The sequence below is a fragment of the Neomonachus schauinslandi genome, chromosome 6 (assembly GCF_002201575.2).
Source record: "Neomonachus schauinslandi chromosome 6, ASM220157v2, whole genome shotgun sequence".
Lineage (NCBI taxonomy): Eukaryota > Metazoa > Chordata > Mammalia > Carnivora > Phocidae > Neomonachus > Neomonachus schauinslandi.
In genome coordinates, this window is record NC_058408.1 from 95,248,729 (window position 1) to 95,274,500 (window position 25,772).

Consider the following 25,772-nt stretch of genomic DNA (forward strand, 5'->3'; position numbering starts at 1 on the left):
AGCGGAAATAGCAAAATAACTTATAAGTAGATCAGAGTGCTTTAATACCAACATTGGAGGTACCTATAAGGGAGCAACTTTATTGTCATGGAGCCCCATTTCTCACCCCAAGCCCACGTAGATTCTCATATGCTTCCACCATTAGAAGAGTTTATTCATGTTTCAACCATAATTACTTCAGCATAGACGATAGAAATAGCAAAGGAATTTTAAGACATGAAAAGGTACATAAAATAATTGCCTTTAATTTATGAAAAGGTTAGGAGTCTTCAGATTGCATTTTTAGGTAAATCTAAATAAATATTTTAAATGCAATTATTTCCTTCACTTAGAGTTGCTATTAGAAAACTCCTTGGGACTCATAGTTCTGCATTGTCTGTCCTTTCTTATTTATCTGGGCAAAAAAACATCTGCAACAAATCATACATTATCCTCTATTACTTTCAGCATTACACATCCTTAGCTATTACAGACAAAAGAAATCATTTGCACCTTAGATAACAGCCATGGAATCTATGTGGAGATGAGAAATAAACAACATACATGTTTTAGAGATGTATTAAACTTCTTTACCAAAAACAGTCTCCTACACTGTAATGTCATCCGCAAGGAACTTCTTGGGAGGACAGCTTTGAGCTTCAACATATCATGGTAAGTATCTGTGGTTAGGGTTAACTCTGTGTTCTTTCTTCTATGCAATTATAATAGAATTTTTTAAATCCCTGATAACTTACTTGCACTTTAAATACATTTTCATAAGGATGTGAAAATATGGACAATAATTTATATGCAAAGATATTAATTACACCATTATTTATAAAAGCAATATTTGGAAATAACTTAAATGTCCCCAAATAGTGGAAAGATTAAGTTAGAATGCATTATCTATATAATGTGATATTAGTCTCAAGAAAATATGCTCAAAGGAGGTGGGAAAATAGTTTTAGAAAGTGGAAAAAATAGTATTTGAAATTTATATGCTATCTTAATCAAATTGCTAAACAATATGTGGCTGTGTTTGTGTTTACAACATACTGGGAAATATATGAAATAAACAAGCATGATACAATCAATAATTTTCTTCCTCTTTTACATTTCTTAAAATAGATACATATATAATTTCCATAATTATAAAAATGTTGTCAAAAAAGCTTTAATTCTAATGACCTAAAATGTAAATTGAGAAGATGATGAAAGACTGGGGTGCCTGGGTGGCTCAGTTGGTTAAGCATCCAAACTCTTGATTTCAGCTCAGATCATGATCTCGGAGTCATGAGATTGAGCCCCATGTCTGGCTCCCTGCTCAAGTCTCTCCCTCTCCCTCTACTCCTTCCCTGCTAAAATCAATAAATAAATCTTCAAAAAAAAAAAAGGAAAGTATGATGAAAGACCAAAAACATTCTGTGCAATTCTTCTTTTACCTAGTAATTCATAAATTGGAATGTTATTGAAAAATTCCAGAGAATCTTATTCTCTCTCATGTTTGCTAAATAGACTAGACTAGTCATAGCTATAGAATATGTAGACATGATGAGAACATACTACCCTTGAGTCAAAGTTAATCAGAAAAGGTAGCAAAGAAATTTCTTTGCTTAATTAATTCTTAATTAATTCTTTCTTTTCTTAATTAATTCTGCAGAAATACTATCACAGCCTGGACATATAAATGAATAGACAGATATATGTAACCAGTCAGACAATGAGCTAAGAGGATAGTGAGACCTTGACATTGAGGATGTTTCTCAGATTTTAAACAAGGAAGTAAGGGTAATTCCCCAAATCTCAAGAGGATTAAACTGTAGCTAAGAAGAAGGAGAAGGAAGAAAAGAAGGACAAAGAGAAAGAAACAGGGAAAGAGAGGAAGAAGGAGGAAGAAGAAAAAAGAAGGAAGGGATTTCCCCCAATTTATAGATGAGAAATCAGAAATTTTGAAAGCATAATAATTTCTCCAAGATTGAAGAGCATATGTTAGAGCCAGATTCTGAACCCATATCTATTTGCTTTTAAATCTATTTTATTTTAAATCACTAACTTAAGAGAATTTGATAAGTGTTTTTTAAAATCACAGAATACTGTGAGCTGCAGAGTTTCAAGGAAATAGAGAATTCATGGGAACACTGTCTCCAGCACTGTTCTGAAGTAGAGAGTACTTAGATTTTTTCAAAGACCAAAAACTAGTTATTTAGAATTACCTATAATGATGAAAGGCAAGGCATGTCATTGTTTTGTCATGACAAGAAGTTGATCTTTACTAAGAACTTCCCAAGTGCCAAGCATTGTGCCATGTCCTTTGTGTGAATAATTCTAAGTTAGTATTCCACCATGCCATTTTACTTGGGTTTATATTGTTATTTTGCACATTTGCAAACTGAGTCTAGATAAAGTATATGATTTGTCTTAAAGATCCGATTTTACTTTTCTCTGTTTCATTCACTGCACAATGATGTCTCCTTTAAGACATTTATTCAAAATGCCATTTTCTTTTTTTTTAAAGATTTTATTTATTTATTTGAGAGAGAGAGAATGAGAGAGAGAGAGCACAAGAGAGGGGGGAGGGTCAGAGGGAGAAGCAGACTCCCCCCCAAGCAGGGAGCCCAATGAGGGACTCAATCCCGGGACTCCAGGATCATGATCTGAGCCGAAGGCAGCCGCCCAACCAACTGAGCCACCCAGGCGCCCAAAAATGCCATTTTCTTTGTCCTCGCTGAATAATGGTCATATCTATTATTTGTTCCTATGGATGAACGCAATGATAATCCCTGACACAGATAGTGTTTTATCTGTCATATACTATTCTAGGTGCTTTACTTATATTAACTCTTTTACTAATCACCAACTCCAGGCGGTAGGTTCTATCGTTATTTAGCAAAGGAGGAAACTGAAGCACATAGAAGTTAACTGACTCATCCAGTTAATAAATGGTAGAGCTGTGTTCCAACTCACATGATCTGGCTACACATCCCTACCTTCACAGTCTAGGCACAATATCAGTCTTCCTGCCAGTCTTATTGTAAATAATAAACAATAAATTGCCACTCTGATTTGTAAATTGGTTTCTTAAATTCATACTCTTATTTGTAAATTTTAAGTAGGAAAGTGTGGATTTGTTCCTTAAAGACCAGCACAACTATACATTTATAATAAAATAGAACTTGCAAAGTAATAATTAGGTTCTTAAAGATTTATTCATTTATTCAAGAGAGAGACAGAGAGAGTGAGCGTGAGCTGGTGGGGGCAGGGGCAGAGGGAGAGGGAGAGAGACTCTCAAGCAAGACTCCCACTGAGTACAGAGCCTGAGGCAGAGCTCAATCCCACAACCCTGAGATCATGGCCTGAGCCAAAATCAAGAGTCGGAAGCTTAACTGACTGAACCACCCAGGTACCCCTAATCATTAGATTCTTGACCAATAACCAATGTTGCAATTACCTAAGGTTAAGCAAAACATATAGTTTCTCTCAAGAGACTCTTCAAGGCCATACTACAATTGTCTGAAATTATCTAATTCTGCTAAGGAAACAATGAGTAAATGAGCACAAAATTTGAAGTTCAACTTTTGAAATTCAAAGTTGTTTGCCCCAGATTCACCCTTTTTTTTCCAGAATTGATGAGAATTCTTTGTTACCCCTAAATATCATAGCCAGTTTTATAGGTGAAGTAGAAAAACATACTAATTGGTAAATTCCATGCTATAAAATTTATTAAAGCCTTCTTTCCTTTGACATTTGGAAAGCCTTCTGAGTCAATTTTGGCTGCATAATAGCAGAATCAGGAGAATGAATCATTCCCACTTTAAGAATCCTCATCTATTATTTGCCAACCCCCCCTTACAAAATCAAATAGTGTTCTCCCTACCTTTTATATTTTTACAAAAGGGTGATAGAAAAAGTTTGGGCCCTAAATTTTAGAACATCATGCCCTTGACTTTTTTTTAAAATAAAATTTGCATAAAAATAACTTTTAGGGTGCCTGGGTGGCTCAGTTGATTAAGCATCAACTCTTGATTTTGGCTCAGGTCATGATCTCAGGGGTCCTGGGATCGAGCCCTGTGTAGCTGTGCTCAGCGGGGAATCTGCTTGAGATTCTCTCCTTCCCCCCCGTCCCTCCTCTTGCTCACCTGTGATCTCTCTCTCTCTCAAATAAATAAATAAATCTTAAAAAAAAAATTAAAAGAACACTGCTAGGGACTTTTAGGCAAATCAAGTGGTAGAATATCATAACACACATTGGTTACTACTTCCCAGTTTATTAAGACAGGAGATGTTGACCAGGACATCTGGTTAGCTTTTTAATGCATAGATTTTTTTTTTTTTTTAAGTTTTTTAACCCCCAGGACACTCACTACAGGAAAGCAGATGGCATGTCAGCCTAGGTGGTTTTCTCACATTAAACCAGCCTTCACTCTTCTAACAAGATGCTTGGTACCAACACAGAATACATCATTTCATAATGAAAGCAAAAGTAAAAAACATTTAATACCTTCAAGTCTGAATTTTAAGAGTGAATTAGCAAAGTGAATACTTTTAAAGATCTTTATTCCATAAGCTTCACAAGTTTTTCACCCATACTAGAGTATAAACTTTATTTAAGACACATTTAAAATGATTTTGCAATTATAGACAGCAGTTTAAATTCTGCTACGCTGGCAAAGTTTGTTAATAAAAGTAGTAGGTGTCATTGTGAATTTCTAGAACAGAAATTTCAAGCAATCAGTGATAGCAAAGGGCTTGAGTCCATGACCTTTCCCTTCCCTCGGGGTTCATTTCTCCACTTTCTACTCCAGCTCAGAGGCTGTCTCATTTCATCTTCCTTGGGATCATAGATTACCAATGATCCCACCTTTTTCTGCAGTTTTAGTGTCTCCTTTTTCTATTCTTAATCTTTCAACATGATGTCCCTCGGAACAAAAACCCTCCCTCAACCTTATAATCTCATCTCTCTTCCTGTTCATGACCATGAGTTCTAAAAATTTTTCAATGTTGCCTCATTGACATTCTCAGTTTTTGGTTTTGGACATTTTTGATTCTCACCCTCTTCTTGGACAATAGTACACATTGTTATGGCTTCAACTATCACAAAATACAAAGAACTAAATCTTTGTTATCCAGCCCTGTTTTCAGAAGATACATGTGGATTTGCCCAGTCCATCATTTGTCTCATCATTTCATACTCAACACACATATTCTTCAACTATCTCATAACCCACTTTGCCTACTATAAAACCTATTTTCCCCTCTATTAACCATCTCAACAGGAATGCTTTTTCTCTCTCTCATCTATTTGGTCAGTCACTAATTTGGAATTATTCTACCCCTTGAATCTCAGCACACTTGGAACATTTTTTCCTCTTTGCTATGCCCAATCACTGCTGCTCTTTAGCAAACTGAGGTTTCTATTAGTCAGTCATAAAAAAGAATGAGATCTTGCCACTTGCAACAACATGGATGGACCTAAAGGGTATTACACTAAGTGAAATAAGTCAGACAGAGAAAGACAAATACCATATGATTTCACTTATATGTGGAATCGAAAAAACTAACCAGCCAAACAAACAAACAAAAGCAGAAACTGTCCCATAAATACAGAGATCAAACTGATGGCTGCCAGAGGGAAGGGGTGAGGGATGGGCAAAAAGAGTGAAGGGGAGTGGGAGATACTAACTTCCAGTTTTGGAATAAATGGGAAACAAAGGTACAAGCCTAGGGAATGGTATTGTAATAGCATTGTATGGTGACAGATGGTAACTCCACTGGTAGTGAGCACAGCATAACAAATAGAGTTGTCAAATCACTAGGTTGTACATCTGAAAATAATAACATTGTGTGTCAACTATACTTCAAAAAAAGATACAAACAGATAATATACTTTAGTATCTATCTATATCTATTTAATTCCTGAGAAACTGCTATGTATTTATTTTTATAAAGTTCATTAATGTGGAAAACAAATCTAGGTATCAATATCTTTGCTCAAAATAAATTTCAGGTAGATAATAGCATCAAAATACAAATATTGTCACAAGATGCATCTAGAAATTATATTCTTAAGGGACATGTTAGAATGATATAATAAATGCTTCAGAAGTTTCTTTTTTGCATACTTTTATTAGAATACATTTTTTACTCTCATAACATCAGCAGGGAAATAATTCAAATGAGGTGAGCCACTAACAACGTTTTGTTAAAATATCAGTAGAAATTCCATTTATCAGTTGTTTTGTTCATAGTTAAATGCATTGTATATGATTTGCCTTGTGATCCTTTATCTTGTTTCTCAAATGCCATCCTATCTTGAATTAGCATTGGCTTTCATTATATTTAACACTAAAATTTCATTTTAATTGTGTTCAGTTATGATTATGTGGGAATACCCAGCAGATAGTGTGGATATCTTCGCTTTGGCAAAAATAGAGTGAAGGAGTATTATAGGCTTCAGACACACCACTCAGAGGTAAGAAAGTCTAATTCTGTCCTCTCCTAGTGCAAAACACTTTAGCAGATATTCATTTTATATCGGTTCCTATTAATCTCTTTCCTATTTGGGGATATACAGCTTCTCTAATTAATTGAGATCTATGTATTTCTCCTACCTTGTGAGGTGTTATTCAATTCATCTAATTTAGAATATCTGCTTAACATAATGAATTACAGTGTAGAGTTGAGGAATAGAAAGAGATGTGTACTAAGAGTCTGGAATCTTGGATTTGTAAGAAGAGTATTTCTCTAACTCGTCATTCTCTTTATTCATGGATAACATGTTTAAGAATTGTGATAGCTAGCAACATCCTGTCCTTTAGGGATATACTGACTAATAGAGACAGAATTTGTACCAGAGTTCTACAGAACTTAAGCAATACATCTTAAATGGCATAAATGACCTACCACACCATGTCAAGATACTTCTAAAGCCCTAAAGATGTTGGCTGATTGGGACAAGTGAGCTTATATTAGAGTTCTGGATGTTAAAACAGCTAATTAAGGTGCAGCCAGAGTAGTAAATTATATTTGATTACACACAGTAAACTTATGTTCAGGGAAGCAAAACAGGGAAGAAGGGTGAAAAAGAAAGAAAGAAAAAAAGGAAAAAGAAAGTTCAAGTAGATAGAATTAGAAACCTCAATTAATGTAATTTCATTTCATTTTCTCTGCATATGAACTGTACTCTGAAATGTTAGAGAATGAAACTAAATTTAACACTATATATAGATATAGATATCATAAGTCCATGTTGGGTGAATTTAAAATTTTTTGATGTTTGATCTTCTGACTCTTTAGTAATAAATAGACTAGAAAGAATCATAAAAATTGTTAAAAAAATTTTTTTGAACTAATTAGGTTGTTCAAAATAGAAAGCAACCAATGTTCTAGCAGATACTTTTCATAATACACATAGACACTGAAAATTGCCTTGCTTATTCATTTGCATTCCACAATAAATTTCAGATACTATTTGCTGTCTAAAATTTTTTGTTAATCTATCAAATAATATCAGAAGCACAGTCATAGACAATCTCCCCAGATGATCTCTATAATAAGAGTCAGTTTCATAATTCTCAGTTTTTATTCTTGAGAACCTATTTGTTCAGAACAAAAGTAATTCATTTGAAACTACTATCCTATATGAAGTGGAAAAAGCCAGAGAGGGTCATCTATAATTTTTCATTATTCAATGACTTTTTCTTTAATCTTCTTTTAAAATGTAAAAGCTATGTGAAAGCGAGACAATACTTTTGCTTTCTTCCATGTGATTTGGATCAAACTAAAAACAACAGTATAATGTAATAAAGCTGCATTATAGAAGTACCTGTAGCAAGGTGAATCTGATGCAATTAAAAAAGATCAATATAAGAAAAAAACTTCCAAGTGACACAATTTTTTGAACTTTCAAAACTGTGCATTCTAAAAGAAACAGAAGCACACTGACAGGAAGTGTTAAATATTTAAAAAGTTATCAGTAAACATAAATCTGTCTAATGCATTATAGTTTCACTTACTCTACTAGTACTTGGTCTCCCTCATAAAAGTAAATGCAATAGAATTCTAAAATACAGAAAACTGTGGGTAGATTTGTGTTTCAATCATTTATTCATACTGTATTTTGAATTATATTAGGATAGAGTTTGTTTTTAACTGTAAATACTAAATACTAAAAAGATTAATAAAATGATTATAATGCTTAAAGTAGCAAGATACTGAAAATATACATATGTATATGCAAGAAATATTTAAAAATGTTTGTCTCTGTTAGTATTCTTGTATCTTTTCCCCTCTATCTAGAAATATCTAATAATATACTTTAAAGTTGATCATGTTTTAAAAATCAGAGAATAAAAAGAGTACATAATAAGAAGCAGCCCACCAAAGTTTCCCTCAAAGTATATAAGCAAGAAATAATATGGAATAGTCACGAAGTCAAAAAGAAAAGTGCTTTTTTTCCCCAAAGGGAAACAGATATGTATTATGATGGTGAATAATATAAAACCTACAATACTATATCTCAGTTTGAAACATTAAGTGAATTTCTCAATACATTACTAAAGAAATTGACAGATTTTTCAATTAAAGTTGGATGAAAGGTAATTAATAATGTAGCTACTGGAAGGGGAGATGAACCATGAGAGACTATGGACTCTGAAAAACAAACTGAGGGTTCTAGAGGGGAGGGGGATGGGAGGATGGGTTAGCCTGGTGATGCGTATTAAAGAGGGCACGTTCTTCATGGAGCACTGGGTGTTATATGCAAACAATGAATCATGGAACACTACATCAAAAACTAATGATGTACTGTATGGGGATTAACATAACATAATAAAAAAAAATGGATCTAAAAATAATGTAGCTGCTGCCTAGAAAATTGTAACAGAGACATGAGAAATCTAAAAAAAGTAACTGAGTAATGTATAGAATTGTTGAAACTAATATAATCCTGTATGCTAATTATACTTCAATTAAAAGGTAAAAAATAAAATAAAATTTAAAAATAATTTAAAATTAAGAAACAAAACAGAAAAGAGAACAAACTGTTGGTTGCCCCAGGGAAGAGGGTTGGGGGTATGGGTCAAATAGGTGAAGGGAGTTAAGAGGTACAAACTTCCAGTTATAAAATAAGTAAGTCACAGGAATGAAAAGTACAGCTTAGGGAATATAGTCAATAATATCGAAATAACCTTGTAGGATGACATATGGCAACTATACTTATCGTGCAAGCATTTTGTAAAGTATGTAATTGTTGAATCACTATGGTCTACCCCTGAAATGAATATAATATTGTATGTCAACTATACTTCAATTAAAAATGTTAAAAAAAATAAAACAAACAAAAAAAGAAAGGAAGGAACCCAAGTGTTTAGAAATTTTAGCATTTGTCTCTATAAGGAATATATGCTTTCCACATTTTATATCTTCACTTTAGTATTCTACTATTTGTCTTAGAATTTTACATAGAATGCCAGAATATATTGTTAACACTAAAAACCTAACATAATAGAATTTTGGAAGGTATTGATTTCTGAATAGCAAAAATAAGAAATCTAAGGTTAAGAAAAAAAAATACTAATATTGAGTCTTAGAGCCCATGAAAATAATTTGAGTATATATGAAACTCACAAAGGTTGGTATTTTAAATAACTTTAATATATCTTTGAAGCTCAAAAATCTAGAAATAATAAAGCACTAAATAATAATAATAATACCCTAAGAAATAATTAAGCTTCCTTAGAATTAATTTCCCACTACTTGTGTATTAATTATGCAATAAGATTTTTAAATAATAATTTAGGAAAAAGCAATCCAATACCATAAAAATCCAACTTTGTTTTAACGAGTGTTGCATGGCAGAGAGCAATTAGCACAGACTTTCATCATGTCCATTTGTAGAGAACTCACCTGGTTAGCAATCTGCCGAGCAAGGACATCCATCCTTGATCCTGATTCTGATATCATTTTAGCTGCATAGATCACATCAGTTGTATGCTTTAGTGGTCCTTTGCCCCTTAAAGCAAAAGAATACATGTTAGTCGCAGTGGCTTATGCTAAGATACAAATGCACACACACATGAGATTTGCACCCCCGAGTACTGGCCATTCTCTTTACATACTTCAGTTTTGGAGAGGCACCAATTAGACACCAATATTAAATGAAAAATGAAAAACAAAAGAAGTCCCATTGTGTTGAGATTCAGGAAATACTGCCAAGAAGATGAACTCCATTTGATCTTCATTCCCCAGTATTTATAATAGTGGATATTTCAAAGCAAAGGTCTTTTCCTAATTTTAAGAGAAAACATGAGATTTTGGATATTTTATATATATTCAACATTGCATTTTCATCACCAAGTGTACTTTTTATCTTTCTCTTTATAATCCTTTTTAAAGATTTTATTTATTTATTTGAGAGAGAGAGAGAAAAAAAAAATGAGCATGAGCAGGGGGAGAGGCAGAGAGAGAGAGAGAGAAAGGGAGAAGGGAGCAGGGAGCCAGATGCAGGGCTCGATCCCAGGACCTGAGATCATGACCTGAACCGAAGGCAGACTCTTAACCGACTGAGCCACCCAGGCGCCCCTCTAATCCTTTTTTTAAGTCTTTCAGTTAATTGCATTTTGTTTTTGCCACATTATATCTTCTCCACAATTAATTAATTGTAGTATCATAGTAACACTAAGTATGAATCTGGAGTCACACTACCTTGAACTTGTTTCCAAAAACAGACCACTACTTCTTACCATTTTGTATAAGTCAAGCAAGATAAACAGCCACTCTGTGCCCCAGTTTCCTTAGTGGTAATAGGAGCACATACCACATGGAGTCATTCTAAGGATTACTTGAGCTAATATCTAACAAGTGCTCAGAACATAGCTTTAAAGTAAATACGTATTCAAAAATATAAGTTGTTAGTGTTATGGTTGTTACTTTAAAATAATTTTGGTTCCAAATGCCATGGAATAAAAGTTGGGTTCATTTATGGGTTTTACAAGCTAGGTAAAAAGAAAGAAATGCACTTCTTACACTTTTGGAGTGGGATCACATAAGGAGATATTTTTTCTATCTTCTCTTTCCTCAAAAATAAATGATTATCTGAACGAATGGAGCTTCCATACACCCCAAGCTCTCCTTTCCCTATGACCAATTCCTTATCCTCTTCTCTCTGTCAACACACTGTTCTAATTTGGTTTCTGTTCCTTGTTCCTAGCACAAAATGGGACCCTGAAGGAATCACTCACAAAGGTAAATTTTGTGATGCTTTGAAAGGAGCAGAGAGAATCAGGGAGGCTCTAGGGAAGATTAAGCCAGTCAGGGTGAGAAAAGGAAGATTCTGAGAGGCTAAAATACAGTGGAGTTAGGAGCGAAGGGGAATGAAAACAATCTCTGTCCCTGTCTTATTTACACCTTGGATGTGTCTTGAGAGTAGATGCCCTCATGTGAAATCTAAATTAGATTTATTGTTAGAGGAAAATCTCTCTTCACTAAGGAGACTGTCCCTGGGTAATAATAAAAGACAGAGAGGATTCATGCAAAGGTAAATGATGAGAGTATTCTTAGAAACCTGGATACCAAAACGCTTATGCCCTATAAGCCCAAATGGCCCTTTTGTTGCATTTTTCTTGTGATGGCTTTCAAATTTATTATAAGCAAGTTTTCCTGAAAAAATGGAACTGCATGTTTAACTCAATGAAAACCTGGCCTCAGTATATATGCTTATCACCATACTTCTCCTCTTTGAATCTGTTGACATAGCTTGCTTTGTAATTTTTTTAAAAATTGGCATTAATTATGACAATGTTTGAGTTGCTCTTATCAAGTTTTTTTTTTTAAAGATTTTTTTAATTTATTTATTTGAGACAGAGGGAATGAGAGAGAGAGAGCACATGAGAGGGGGGAGGGTCAGAGGCAGAAGCAGGCTCCCTGCCGAGCAGGGAGCCCGATGCGGGACTCCATCCCGGGACACCAGGATCATGACCTGAGCCGAAGGCAGTCGCTTAACCAACTGAGCCACCCAGGCGCCCTTATCAAGTTTACTTAATGCATCAGGCAGAACTAGATGTTATGGGCATGGTTACATTCAAGAAAGGCAATGTGTTTCATTATTTCCACACATCTCTAGAGAAAGTTAAACTTAAATAAGGCTGTCTAAGATTGAAAGGCAATGTATCAATTTTCCAGGTCTTAAACAATGGCCAAAGTTTGTTTCTGAGTAGAGCGGGGAACACTCTTGTAGCTTAAACAATGGACAACGAGTTACATCCAAGGAATGCAGCTAATGCACACTTTGCTGTCAAAATAATATATTTCCCCATATAAAAACCCTAGACTGATGAAAGGGAAATTACCTTTAGCTTTAAATTCATACGTTGCTATGAGACCACTATCTTAAACACATGTAGAACTTAAAAGTAATACATTATGACAGACCACAATTATTCTCTTCTTCATGTTACTAATTAAATGTATTGCCTGGCAAGCTTCCTACTGAGTGCCAAACCAAATACACATTTTACAAATGATTCCATATTATGCCAAGCTTCCAGAGGAAGCTGCAATTACTGAAATATAATAAATTTTTAACATTCCAGCCTGAAATGTGCTATGTAATGAAGGCTTTTTAAATTGGGAAATGCATTCAAAGGTTGTTTGCTGCCTTCATTTTCATAATGGGTTCTCAGGCTCTCCTGTCAGCAAATTGTGTCTTAAATCATTGATTTGGATCCGACAGAGAAAGATACCCAGAGGAGGATGGGATAAACTTTAGAAATATTTTAAAGAAACTGGAGGCCAGAAATCTCTGAAAAATAGTGGTTGCAATAATAATCTATTTCCTCCAAAAGGAGAGCAGATCTAGCTCCGCAGCAGGGAGTCTGCCATGTAATCATCAAACTATAGGTTAGAAGGTATAATGGGAAAGGTTTCAATAACCCAGCAATGTTGACGCCATGGAAAAGTTTTTTAGGCACGTGAAAGGGATACCTTTGAAACTTAATTTGTTGGTGCCACAAAAACCTTTCAGCCATTTTGATGCTGCCCCGACCTTGACTCCAATCCCTCCCACATCCCCACTGCAGTTCTGGACCTACCACTCCCTTCTTTCTCTTTTGATTAGCACGAAAAAAAAAAAGTGAGATGATGCAGCTGATCAGTAAAACCTCTATTAAGTAGGGATCTGGTTTAAGAAGAGAAAATATCAAACAGTTTTATAGACTTATTTTGTCATTTCAGAGACAGAGAATATGTATGAAATGATTTGATGTTTTCTGTCACTGTTTAAAAACAAAACAAAACAACTTTATTATGTATTTTGCACTTTGTAGCCCCTAAATTTTTGATAACATAATATTACGCCATTTTCAAGACCTAAAACTATCCCTTTAATTCTCTTCTCCTTTGGTATTTATATAGAATAAGTCCCATGATGTTGTGGTTCACTTAGTAGATGAATGCAATGACAGTATATATTTTGTTCCATAATTGTAACTAACACATTTAGCATTTTCTGTGTGCTAGACATTATTCCATACACAAACTGATTTGATCATTATAATAACATTATGAGTTTAGAATTATTATTACCCTTAACTTGCAGATGAGGAAACTGAAGGATGAAGATTGTTAAATATATCTTTTATTAAGTTACACAGGTAGTAACTATTAGAGATAGGATTTGACCTCAGGCAATCTGGCCGCAGGATCTGCCTTTAATGACTATCTTATATTTCTTCTAATAAAACACACTAATACAAAATTAAAATATTAATTTTAATTGTTAACTAGGTTTATTTTGATGATAATTTCACTATACAAATATCAAATCAATTTTTAACACCTGAAACTAATATAATGTTATATGTCAATTATACCTCAATAAAATATAATAAAATAAATATAGGAAAAAATATTATAAAGATCTCCTTAGACATTGATGGCAGTTACCATGAATGCAGTAGAGAGCAAAGACAAGGATTAGATCTATGTGCTGGGTGGTTAAGAGGTTCACCAACAGCGATTTCCTCATGCACAATAGCCTCAAGAAACACATCTATCTCCTAGTCCCAACAAAATAAAAATGTGCTACATTACATAGACATTTAAAGTAACTTATAGTTCTGGGATTTCTTTCTTGAGATACTCTTACTTTTCTCTGTTACTCATGTCAGTACCCTTCCTCCCTCTCCTACTTTCCTTGGATTCTTAACACCAAACTCAAACTCAGCCATTACATAAGCCATGCTAGAGGGAAGATTGCATTTGGATGATTATTTATAATACAAGACATAGAACTTTTATCTAAGAATCTTAGCTTTAGACATAGTTATTTTATTTAATTCTAACACTCAAACTTGATGTTACTATTGCAACTCTACTGAGTAAAGTGAAATGAATATAGACTCAGTAAATACATTTTGTCTGCATCCCAGTTCTGCTACTTCTAAGCTATGTAGCCTTGGGTAAATAACAGTTGGTCTGAACTTATTTTCTCTTCGTTAAAATGATTGTGATACTTGCCACATGGTAAGGATTCACAAAATCATCTATTTTTCACAATATTTGGCACATATTAGATGCTCAGCAAATGTTACTTTTTTCTTTTCTTCATCCCTTTATGAATAATGGTATTTTATTTAAAAAATTATGCTTTCCTTTTTTATTTAAAAATTACAGTACTTGCCAAACAATATGAACAGACTTGATTCATCTTTCTTATACCTGATGACAATATAACTCTGTATAACCTTGTTCATAATATTCTTTCATAAGGTTATAAAATATATACACTCATAAACTGTGTGTTCATAGCCGTTGTTGTTCAAGGTTGTTCTTTAATTCCTTATAAGGAGTTGATTTACATTTAGTGACACCTTTTTGATAGTATAAACCTCCTAAGATAAGTGATTTAGCTCTACAAGAGTACCATCAGAATTCTCTTACTTGTAATTCTGAAATTAGATACAAAAGGAAAAAAAGTAATTATCATGAAAGCAACCAAAAACGATGAGATAAAGAGAGGTACCAGACTCAAGCAAGGACACCTTGTTTTTCTACTTTTCAAACATGAAATTTTAATTAGGCAACTCTCTACCTCCGGATGTTACTTTCTCTTGTAAAGTGTTATTCTCAAATTTTGAGGACTCTATAAAAGTCCTCGGAAAATCAGCAAGTGAATAATCTGCTAACAATCATCCTGAGGAATTAGTATCCTAAGAAACCTTTGGGATTCAAGTCAGAAAAAGGGGTTGCCCCATGAAAGAATGAAAATATTGTCTGAGAATTGTATACATATTTTTTTCATTTCTGTTCCTCTTGTTCCATATTATTCAGAGTGGTCTAACTGCTATAACATCAAAATATCTTCAGGACTTAACCCAATAAAATGTATTCCTATCTCACATCACAGTCAGGGTAGATTATGGGGTGGTGGGCGATACAACACATAGCCATTTAAGAACCAGTCTTCCAGCTACAAGATAACCTGTTCTCTAAGGCTTCACAGCACTGTTCCGGATCTGCTGTATCCACACATCTGACATGAGAAATAAATCAGAATCTCATAGGAGATTTTAAGCATCAGGATAAGAATTAGAACATGTCACTCCGACCCATAGTCCAGAATCCAGAAACACAGACTCATATAGCTGCAAAGAAGGCTGGGATATATATTCTATTTGTGCACAGGAAAATAAGAAAACAGGGTTTTATAGCATTTTCTCTGTAAATATTCCCAGGGATGCTAAAATCCCATATTTTGTTTTTAGCAACTAAAGTCTGTGTTCCCTTTGAAGGTATTTTGGATGTCACCAAGCACTTGGGAAAAATTGGGAAAGAACCAAGGCTCTTTACCAATACAGCTGAAATTATGAGACATATACTCTGCCTGGGCAGAACACCCAATTCTATTTTTTGTTTTGAAATGATCACATTGTAGATAGTCTATTATTAAAGTTAAAAATTACATAAGTTTTACTTTGTGCATGGTGATGATAGTCTTTAATATTCAATCTTGTATTTGTTTATGAAACAAGGATAGGGCTTATTTTAGAGATCTTTTTGGGGATCAACCTAGGGAAAATACTTTTAGTTATTATTGTTATAATTATTGCTGTTGCTGCTGCTGTAGTAATTGTTGTGTGTATGTATATGGGGTGTGCATATAGGAAGTAGGAACTCCCTTCTTTGAACCTAAAAACTGGTTTTCTAAATATATACGTGTGTGTGTATGCAGTTTCATATATATATATGTATATATACATATATGAGGCATAAATCTTTTTTAGTGTTTTTATTATTTTTGTTTTTTTTTTTATTATGTTCAATTAGCCAACATAAATGTTTTCTGTGTTCTTCAGCCCTCAAATTCCCTAATTTACCCTTTACTTGTTAGCGTTGTATCAAATCTGAAACAGACTATAACATTTAGAGAAGGATTTCATGAAGTAGACTTAAGGGTCCTAAACACTAAATACCTGGAGGAAGCAGAAGTAGAATTAAAATGAAGCATTTCCTTAGCAAAGTTTGTTTTTAACTTGTAGGCAAAGAAGAGGCCAGCTAACCAGACGGTTTCATTTTTGTCTTTAATAACACAGATAGTCAACCTTCTCCAGTTCTTCATAAGTGTGAGGATTTCACTACTTTTTGTATAATTTTATACTGAAAGCATACATAATAAAAAAGTTTTTGTGTGCTTACTAAGTTCCAGAAACTGTTAAAATGCTCAATTTTCTAACTCAATTCTCACACCCAGCATTGTGCATCACTCCACAAATTTAAGAGTAGCCATCATATCATGGACACTTCCAGAATTGTGCATATCATAAGTTATGCACAATTCTGCTGCCTACATGTTCCTAGAATCTATTACCTATTCCAAGAATCGATTATCTTCTGTTCTGTTCTAGAATCTATTATCTTCACCCTATAAATAAGGAAACAGAAGCTTAAAAGCTCAAAGTTCCTTAACTTTTCTTCAAGGTATATGAATATTGGTTGGTCTAAATTTAAAAGCTAGGAGTTTAAGTCATTATTACCTTCAGAGCCAATTAAAAAGAGGTCATGTAGGAGGAAGTATCATCATAGGTTTTCTGTCAGTACTCATCTTGAAGCATAGAAATTCGATGGATGGCTCTGAATTGGTGGATGCTTCATACATTGTAAGGAAGTACACAAGAACAAGAGATTCCTAGGCATTTTTCTGAGTGGGGTTCTCTTAAAGCATCATATGCTGTCTATCTGACCAGTCCCAAAAGTGATAAAATAAATAACCTCTTCTTTGATTAAATTTCTTTTATCAGCAACTTGATATTTCTCTCTCTCTCTCTCTCTCTTTCATTCTATTTGGGACTGAAAGCAGATATATCTAAGGGGGAAAAAAAAAGAAAAGAAAGAAAGTCACAATTGTGTTTTTCTCTCCCAATTGGACTTTTGACTTTCGATTCAGAGAGAGATGTAACCTAGCGGTAAGAGTCCAGGATTGACTACCAGAAGTTTTCTAGAACCAAAAATGAAGACATTAATGTTCATTTGAGAATTCTAAAACTGGTGAAAATTGTTGTGTATAGGTAGAGGTTTTTTTCTAGTGACCTGAGCCCCATTTTTGACCAATTAAATAAATTGCTTTAATATCACATCTAAAGATCATAGACATCTGAGAAACATTGCTGCTCTCATCTATTCTTCCAAAGGCAAGGACATTCTGGTGCTAACCTAAAGGGAAAACCAGATTTGGGTGTTGCATGGATGTTGATTTTCACTGCTCCCTCTATCTCCACAACTGCAATCATACCTTGTATCGTTTGGTCTGCTGATCCTCACACAGAGTCCTTGTATTAGTTTCCTATTGCTACTGTAACAAATTATCCCAAATTGGTGTCTTAGGACATCAGAAATTTATTATTTTACACTTCTGGAGGTCAGAAGTCCAAAATAAGTTACTTTCACGAGGCTAACGTCAAGGTGTCAATAGGACTTGTTCCTTGTAGAGGCTCTGAGGGAGAATCCATTCCCTTGCCTTTTTCAGCCTCTAGCAGCCACCTGCATCCCTTGGCTTGTGCCTTCTTCCTCCATCTTCTAAGCACATAACTATAGTTGCAACTCTGGATCACATTAGTGGCTTTCTCCTTTCTGACTTCCTGCTCCTTCTTGTAAGGACTTCAGTGATTACTTCGTACCCACCCAGATAATACAGGATAATATTCCCACTTCAATATCCCCAATATAATCACATTTATGAAGTCTCTTTTGTGGGGGTGCCTGGGTGGTACGCTCAGTTAAGTGTCTGAATCTTGGTCTTGATCTCAGGGTCATGAGATCAAGCCCCACACTAGGCTCCCACAGAGTCTGCTTGAGATTCTCTCTCTCCCTCTTCCTCTGTCCCACCCCCCGCACTCTTTCCATCTCTCTCTCTCTAAAGTAAATAAATAAATCTTTTTTTATAAAAAAAAGTCTCTTTTGCCATAGAAAGTGACATTCACAGGTTCATAGGATTCACAGGATTAGGAAGTGGACATCTTGGAGAGCCATTATTCAGTTTACCACAGCCCTCATGAATCACTACCAAGTAGTCCGACTTGGTTCCTATGAGGGAGCTACTGGTTTTTCTGGACATAGATCAAATCAGCTGAACAAATTGACAGTGCTCTGGTGGATGCTTCTCCAGCTTGCTAGTTTTTTGTTTTTTGTTTGTTTTGGTTTTCTTCACATGATCTGTATTATTCTAACTTCCAGCAAAAGTGTCAGGTGCTTGGTTCTTAATGGTTTGCTAGCTGTATGTCCCTTTACTTACAATTCATATAAAATAGTGAGGACTGGGGAAATTTGGAAACCTGGAAAAACCAGAGTTTCCTGGAGAGATACTTTATGTGCTTGGTGGTGCTCTCCTCCACACCCCCCCCTTTACACTACACATTAATTTTAGCATGCTTTTCTTTTCTCCCAGGGCTACACAGGACACACAACCACTGAAAGCACATCAGACTTCAGCCTGGGGCAAGAGGACAGAAGGCATCCTTTCTGGTGTAGGTGGGGAAAGTTTCTCAGGTGATTATTACATGTTGTCATTTTTTCTTTGGGACCTACAGGCTTTGAAAACTCTGGAACATGATTTCATAAGACATTGAGGAACTAGACCCACTGCATACCAAAAGGAGTCATTTAAGGAGAACATTACAGTTAAAATCACTTAAGATACCTCTTGCAAAGAATTGGTAATTGAAACTGAAATAAGGGATAAACTTCTCACTGCTGGCTTTCCAGACTCATAAGGGTAGTGAGCACTGACAAGGAAATCCATTTGTATCTTTCCCCGTGCATGGGAAAGTAACCCCTCCGGCATCCTCTCCCCCCAAAAATACTTTAAGTCGTTGTTCATCAATACCCTCTCAGGACGTAATGGGAAATCTGTACTCAGCACCAACATTTGAAAACAGGTCTTTTCTGGCCTTCCACACATTACTTCTCTGAGTGTGCACGTTAATCAAAGCCAGTGCACTGTAAAGACAATCACACTCTGACTGTGGGCGTCCCTCTTCTTCCTGCTGGCCTTAGCCTCCGCATTAATCATGTACATGATCTCTTCCAGAGCCTGGGCATTTTTTCCAGCTTCCCCTTAAACCACTGTGATATACTGGCTGCTCCTGCTTTTTGAATAGCAGACCAAATTTTATGAGCTTAGAAAATAATCACTTTCTTTTTTATTATTATTTTATTTTATTTTATTATGTTATGTTAGTCACCATACATTACATTATTAGTTTTTGATGTAGTGTTCCATGATTCATTGTTTGAGTATAGCACCCAGTGCTCCATGCAGAATGTGCCCTCTTTAACCCATCACTGGGCTAACCCATCCCCTCACCCCGCCTCCCCTCTAGAACTCTCAGTTTGTTTCTCAGACTCCATAGTCTCTCATGGTTCGTCTCCCCCCTCCGATTCCCCCCCTTCATTTTTCCCTTCCTACTATCTTCTTTTTTTTTTAACATATAATGTATTATTTGTTTCAGAGATACAGGTCTGTGATTCAATAGTCCTACACAATTCACAGATGAACATAATATAATTTAGCTTTTATTATGTAGCATTTGACCTCCTTGAAGCCTACATACCAACTCACTTCCAACTCTGGTCACAGCCTCATGTTATCCTAAGGTCCAATTGAACAAACACATGGGAGTGAAAGGGTCACTAACTTAGTCAAGACCTACCACAGATTAAATAGACTGGACACAGACGCGGTGCCAGGGTCTGGCTTGCCACCAGTCTCTGGCCTTCCTACTGCTTCTGGCAAAGAGGAAAACTGCCTATCGATCTTTGGCAGGGCCTCCCTCCCTTCCCTAGTCTAGTTGGATATAGCTACAGTTTATTAAATTTTAAGATACTACAAAGCCTACCATTTTCAATTGGCTTATTCAGATCGAGCGTGACTTGATACACACTGTTTTATGCAGGTAGTTTTCATGCTAATGTGCCTCTATTGCTGTTTTCCATTGATTTGTATGCTTTATTGAATTTATTTTATTGTACAGTGACCCAAAGCTGATTTCTTTAAAGTAAAGGGTATGGTTTTAAAATATGAATGAAATAATCTGCTCTAGTTTCAGACACACATTATTTTTTTACTGTCTCCTTCTGTCAGGCCTAATACCCAATTATTTATCTAATGCTATGTGAGACAGCATACTTAACGCCTCCTCGGTTAAGAGAAGTTAAATCAATATCATTGTAAAACCTCATGATGCAAAACCTCATGATGCAACACCATGCCCAGCTGTGCGATCCACCCTCTTGTCTATGTGTGCTGGCCTTTGCCCTAAAAATCTCTTACCTTGGAATAAAATAGACTCATGCCATACTTAGTTATTTAGACCTGCTTTTATATTGGAGGGCTCAGTCTGGAGGGTCACATGTCACTATCAGACTGAACTACATTAAAAGGACCTATAACCCAGTTTCGAATTTTGTGCTTAATGATTTATTTCTTATTAAACCAAAATTACAATAGGAAGGAATAGAAAAGAAAGTCACGGCTTAGATTTTCTTTTTTCTTCCTTTTTCCTTTTTTTTTTTTTTTGTAATGTTCTAGACTTGTTTTGTTCTTTGTTAGGCATGGGTACTCTGGTGCTGTCTCAGCAGCGCCTTGGGTCAAGGTGTCAGTTTGCATGGGACCACAGATCTCCTCCGCCCTTCTCTATGAGGGGTCTGTTTCATTCAAGGCCTGCCTGTTCTCTTTCTGAAAATAGGCCTCAAAGGTTTCCTGAAATTCTTCTGAAAACTTTAATGATGGCATGCAAGCATATTGAACTTGACTGAGATAGCTGCCTTTCTCTCCTGCCTAGAGCTCCTCCCTAAACCCCCATGGTTTTTTTATTTTTTATTTTTTATTTTTTGAAAATATTGAAAAATGTGAGATACTGGGTCTTCAATTAAGGGGGGGGCGCGTATCTGGGAAGAAAATAATAGGAAACCAGAACATCAACGGCCATAGGATAAGATGTTTACTCTGAATAAAATCCAAATTTGTCACTCTCAAGAGGAAGCTCACAGAATTCATTTTTTTTTTCTTTTTTTAAGATTTTATTTATTTATTTATTTATTTGACAGAGAGAATGAGACAGAGAGCACATGAGAGGGGGGAGGGTCAGAGGGAGAAGCAGACTCCCTGCCGAGCAGGGAGCCCGATGCGGGACTCGATCCAGGGACTCCAGGATCATGACCTGAGCCGAAGGCAGTCGCTTAACCAACTGAGCCACCCAGGCGCCCCAGAATTCATTTCTATGGCTTGCAGTCTGGGGCTGAATAAGTTTTTTCCCCAATGGGAAAAAATGACATTTTCCCAGAGGCTAAAGTCATTAAGATTGTGACTGTTCCATGGCTGGGAATTGGAGGTTCTGTTCTGTCTTCTGAGAGTTCAGCTTGGACATCCTTTATAGTTTTGCTTATGCCAGGAGCTGGCATTCTTAAGACATCCCCTCTTCACATTGAACTTTTGGTGCTTTGAACAGCAAAACATTCATAGTTTTAGCCAAATACATTGCTTTGGGGCCTTTATTCAGCCTGCTCTGTCAAGCATAGAATGAGATAACACATATTTTACCTTCATCTCCTCTCTCTATATATATTTACTTATGTTACATGTGTGCTAATAAATTATGCATATTATAAAAGATATATAGAAATAGAAATTATAAAGAGATCAATTAAAGATGAAAAAACCATTTTAAATTTCTTGTTAATGATAATGGCATTAAAAACAATCTCAAGACACAATATACCCTTAAGGAGAAATTTAACATGAGTGTTAGAGAATGTAAATCCATTCTTCAAGCAGTCTTTGTGATAATTAATTTTATTGGCCCAGTTCCTGTCAATTTTTTATTAATTCATCATTGATTTTTAGCTTTGTAATGGGGCTGACCAGTATCTCCTCTTCGGAATAAAGAGAATTGTCAACTCTGTTATCTTGTTCTTTGGAAATATTTCCCTTTTAATTATCCTCAATCCATTTTTTTTTCTAAAAATTTAAAAACAGATCCAATTTAATGAAGGTTAGCTTAGTTAAAACTAGATAGCATAATTCATAAATCCAGTTAACTGGGTACACATTAAGTGTGATATGTTGAAAACTATTGAACAAGTGAAGATATCATAATCAATCCTTCTAAGCTGTAGAACTCTCTTGTCTGCAATATGTAGTTAAGGAGAGTATCAGCATCAATCATGTATAAAATAGTCTTAAGAATACAATTCTTAATATTTCTGATAACAAACACAAATAAAATTTCAAATGTTTTCTTTCCACTCTCCAACAGAATAGCTAACAGCTCCACTTTAGAGATTACCATTTAAACACATAGCTCAAATGTTATCTTTTCCAGATAGTCTTTCCAGTTGTCTAAAGCAGGAAATATATATATTTAGTCCCCCTGACATTTCTGCCATCTTACCTCTGCCTCTCTTGATATTGTCATCCCTTCCTGCCTTAGAGTTATGTATATGCATGTCTTAACTCTTGAACTAAGACTCTAAGCTTATTGGGGAATGGTCCATCGATAATTCATACTTGGGTTTCCCAGAACATCTGGAGGCAGAGAAAGCAGTAGGAAGAAAAGCCATGGACTTACGTATAGTTCTTTCAAAAATAAATATCTCAAGAGATAAGTTAATCAATTCTCTTATCCCAGTTGCAAAGAAAAGAATACAAACCCATGAAGTTTATTTTGTATTCTTGCCTCTATTAGGTATATCAAATAATAGATTGTCAGAAGGCATGAAAGAGAAGAACTATAAATAAGAGTATATTTATTTTAAAGGTTCAAAATAAATGTCAAATTCACAACGGATAATCACCTTAAGCATCTGAAAGGAGGCAATGAATGATTATCCTGAGACACTATCTAAAATTTTTAAAGATGCACATATGTATCTTCAACATATACTCATGTATAATACATCTTCCTTCTCCTTTTCTAAATTAGTTCTAAATAGAAATTATAAGTGACCATAAGAACATGTTTTTATTGGGGTGCCTGGGTGGCTCAGTTGGTTAAGCGACTGCCTTAGGCTCAGGTCATGATCCTGGAGTCCTGGGATCGAGTCCCGCATTGGGCTCCCTGCTCAGTGGGGGGGTCTGCTTCTCCCTCTGACCCTCCCCCATCTCATGCTCTCTCTCTCTCTCAAATAAATAAATAAATAAAATCTTTAAAAAAAAAAGAATATGTTTTTATTATTCCTAACTTTATTGGGTATAAGAGAAGGAAGCATAATGTAAGTTAAAGAACAACCAAAAACAGTTTATCCCTGTAAGCACAGATGCTATAGTAAAGACAACAGGAATTATTTTTAGGTGCTTTTTAGAGCAGCAAAGAACTAAGGTGAAGGGTGAATTCAAACTGAAAGCCAGAAACATTACAATTAAGAAAAAAAGTCCAAGGAACAAAAGGACTACTTATTTTTAAAAATAGATGCTATTTCTAGAAACATGGCAAATACTTGAAGGGCTGGGAATTGGAGGTTCTGCTCTGTCCTCTGAGAGTTCAGCTTGGACATCCTTTATAGTTTTGCACACACTCAGCCCCCGAGGAGCACCAAAGTGAGATTAATGATTTCATTTTCTTTTCAAAGGTTATGTTCCCGTCATTAAGCCATGCACATAACTAACTATGGGAAGGTATGCCAGGCCAGACTGAGAGAAGTGCAGAGGTTTCTGCTGGGCCAAGTTGAACAAAAGTAAAGGGAAGTCAAATCATGTGCACTGTAGCTTATACTAAGGATTCAGAAGACCATACCCCACTACTAGACAGAAGCCTCCTGCCACAGTCTTGCTCTTGGAATCAAAGTTCCATATCAACCACATGAGAAGAGATTCTTGGTAAGCATGCTCATATATTCCTGCTGCAGTTTTTATTTTAACAATGAACAAGTACATGATATATTGTCTCTGGCAATGGAACTCACCCTTTTCCATGGAATGACACTTCATCTTGGCTAATCTTGTGTTGGATTGAAACACACATTCTGCCTCATCTCTGACCTCAAACAGCCTATTGCTTGGAAATGGATGAAGCCCCAGTTTAGAGATCTTAGCCTACCTGGTCACCATGGGTGCCACTCTCAAATCCCTATCAGATATAATCATTTTCTCTCTTGGTTCTACCCCCTCCTCTCTGCTTCCCTCTTGGTCATACCTTCTCTGCGCAATCTCACCTTGTATGTTTTATCTTCTTTTTCTCCCTCTTTGTGTTGTTTTCTCTCTTATTCTTTGCCTCTTCTCTTTTTTTTCTTCTCCCCATTCTGCTGCTAGTTAAAACTGGAGATACTTGTTAGTCTTACTTGTGGATAAAACAGATTACAGACCCTTCGTTTCATAGATGTTTTAATGTTACCCATAACAGTAAGTTTCAGTTGTATGATATTTTACAAACAAAAAACCACTTTCCCACAGATTATTGATTTTGATGTGTTCAATTTGATATACTAACAAACCTGAAGTATAAGAATGACAGATTATCAGATATATATATATATATATGACTGATATATATATATATATATACACCCAGTGAAGTTGAGAGGCAAATAAACATATAAAATAAATAATAAGACAGTTTCAGATGTTAATAATAGCAAGATGAAAACTGAGTAATATCATAAAATACCTGGTTGGGACAGAGAATATTGGTTGAAGGAGAAAATAATTAATGTCTGTACCAAGTTTGGGATTGACAGGAGAAGCCATATAATAACAATAGTTGAATGTGAATAAGAAAAAAAAATACAGGTCTTACATCCTAGAGTCCAGCTGGAGTTGTGAAAGTGATCCACAGAGTATTTCCAAAGGAACTAATTTCTTCCTTGAATAAGTACTATAAACCATATATAATGATATTAAAGGATAAAAGTAAGTAAAATGAGACAAGTGAATGAGAAACAGCTAATCAGAGTGGACATGAATCATGATACTTTATAATCACAAATGCCTTTGAACTATACAATTATAGAAACTGATAGTTGAACAGGAACTTGATGGCCAATTAGCCTAGGTTCTCTCAACTGTGGAAATAATTTCTCCAACCTCCATGACTAATAGTTCTCTAATTTCTGCTGGCATATTTCCAGACTGGGGGCTTGTAACTCCTTGGGATAGGTTTTTGTTTTGTTTTGTTTTGGTTTTTTGTTTTTAGATTGACAGCTTTAACTGCTAGTTATTTCTTTAAATTGAACAAAGATTTCCTGAATTCTTCACAGTGGTTCTAACTCTGTCCTCTGGAGCAACACAGAAAGCATCTCCTGTGAGAATGAAG

At 35.2% G+C, this 25,772-nt stretch overlaps 1 protein-coding gene across 1 annotated transcript in view; it reads right to left on the bottom strand.

The window, feature by feature from the left end:
* The window catches only part of CTNNA3 (catenin alpha 3), a 1,723,003-nt gene that overhangs the window by 73,513 nt on the left and 1,623,718 nt on the right, over positions 1 to 25,772 (bottom strand). The window contains exon 16 of the mRNA XM_021700133.1: positions 9,883 to 9,988. Coding sequence (XP_021555808.1) covers positions 9,883 to 9,988 — 106 coding nt within the window. The remainder of the gene's footprint in view (positions 1 to 9,882; positions 9,989 to 25,772) is intronic.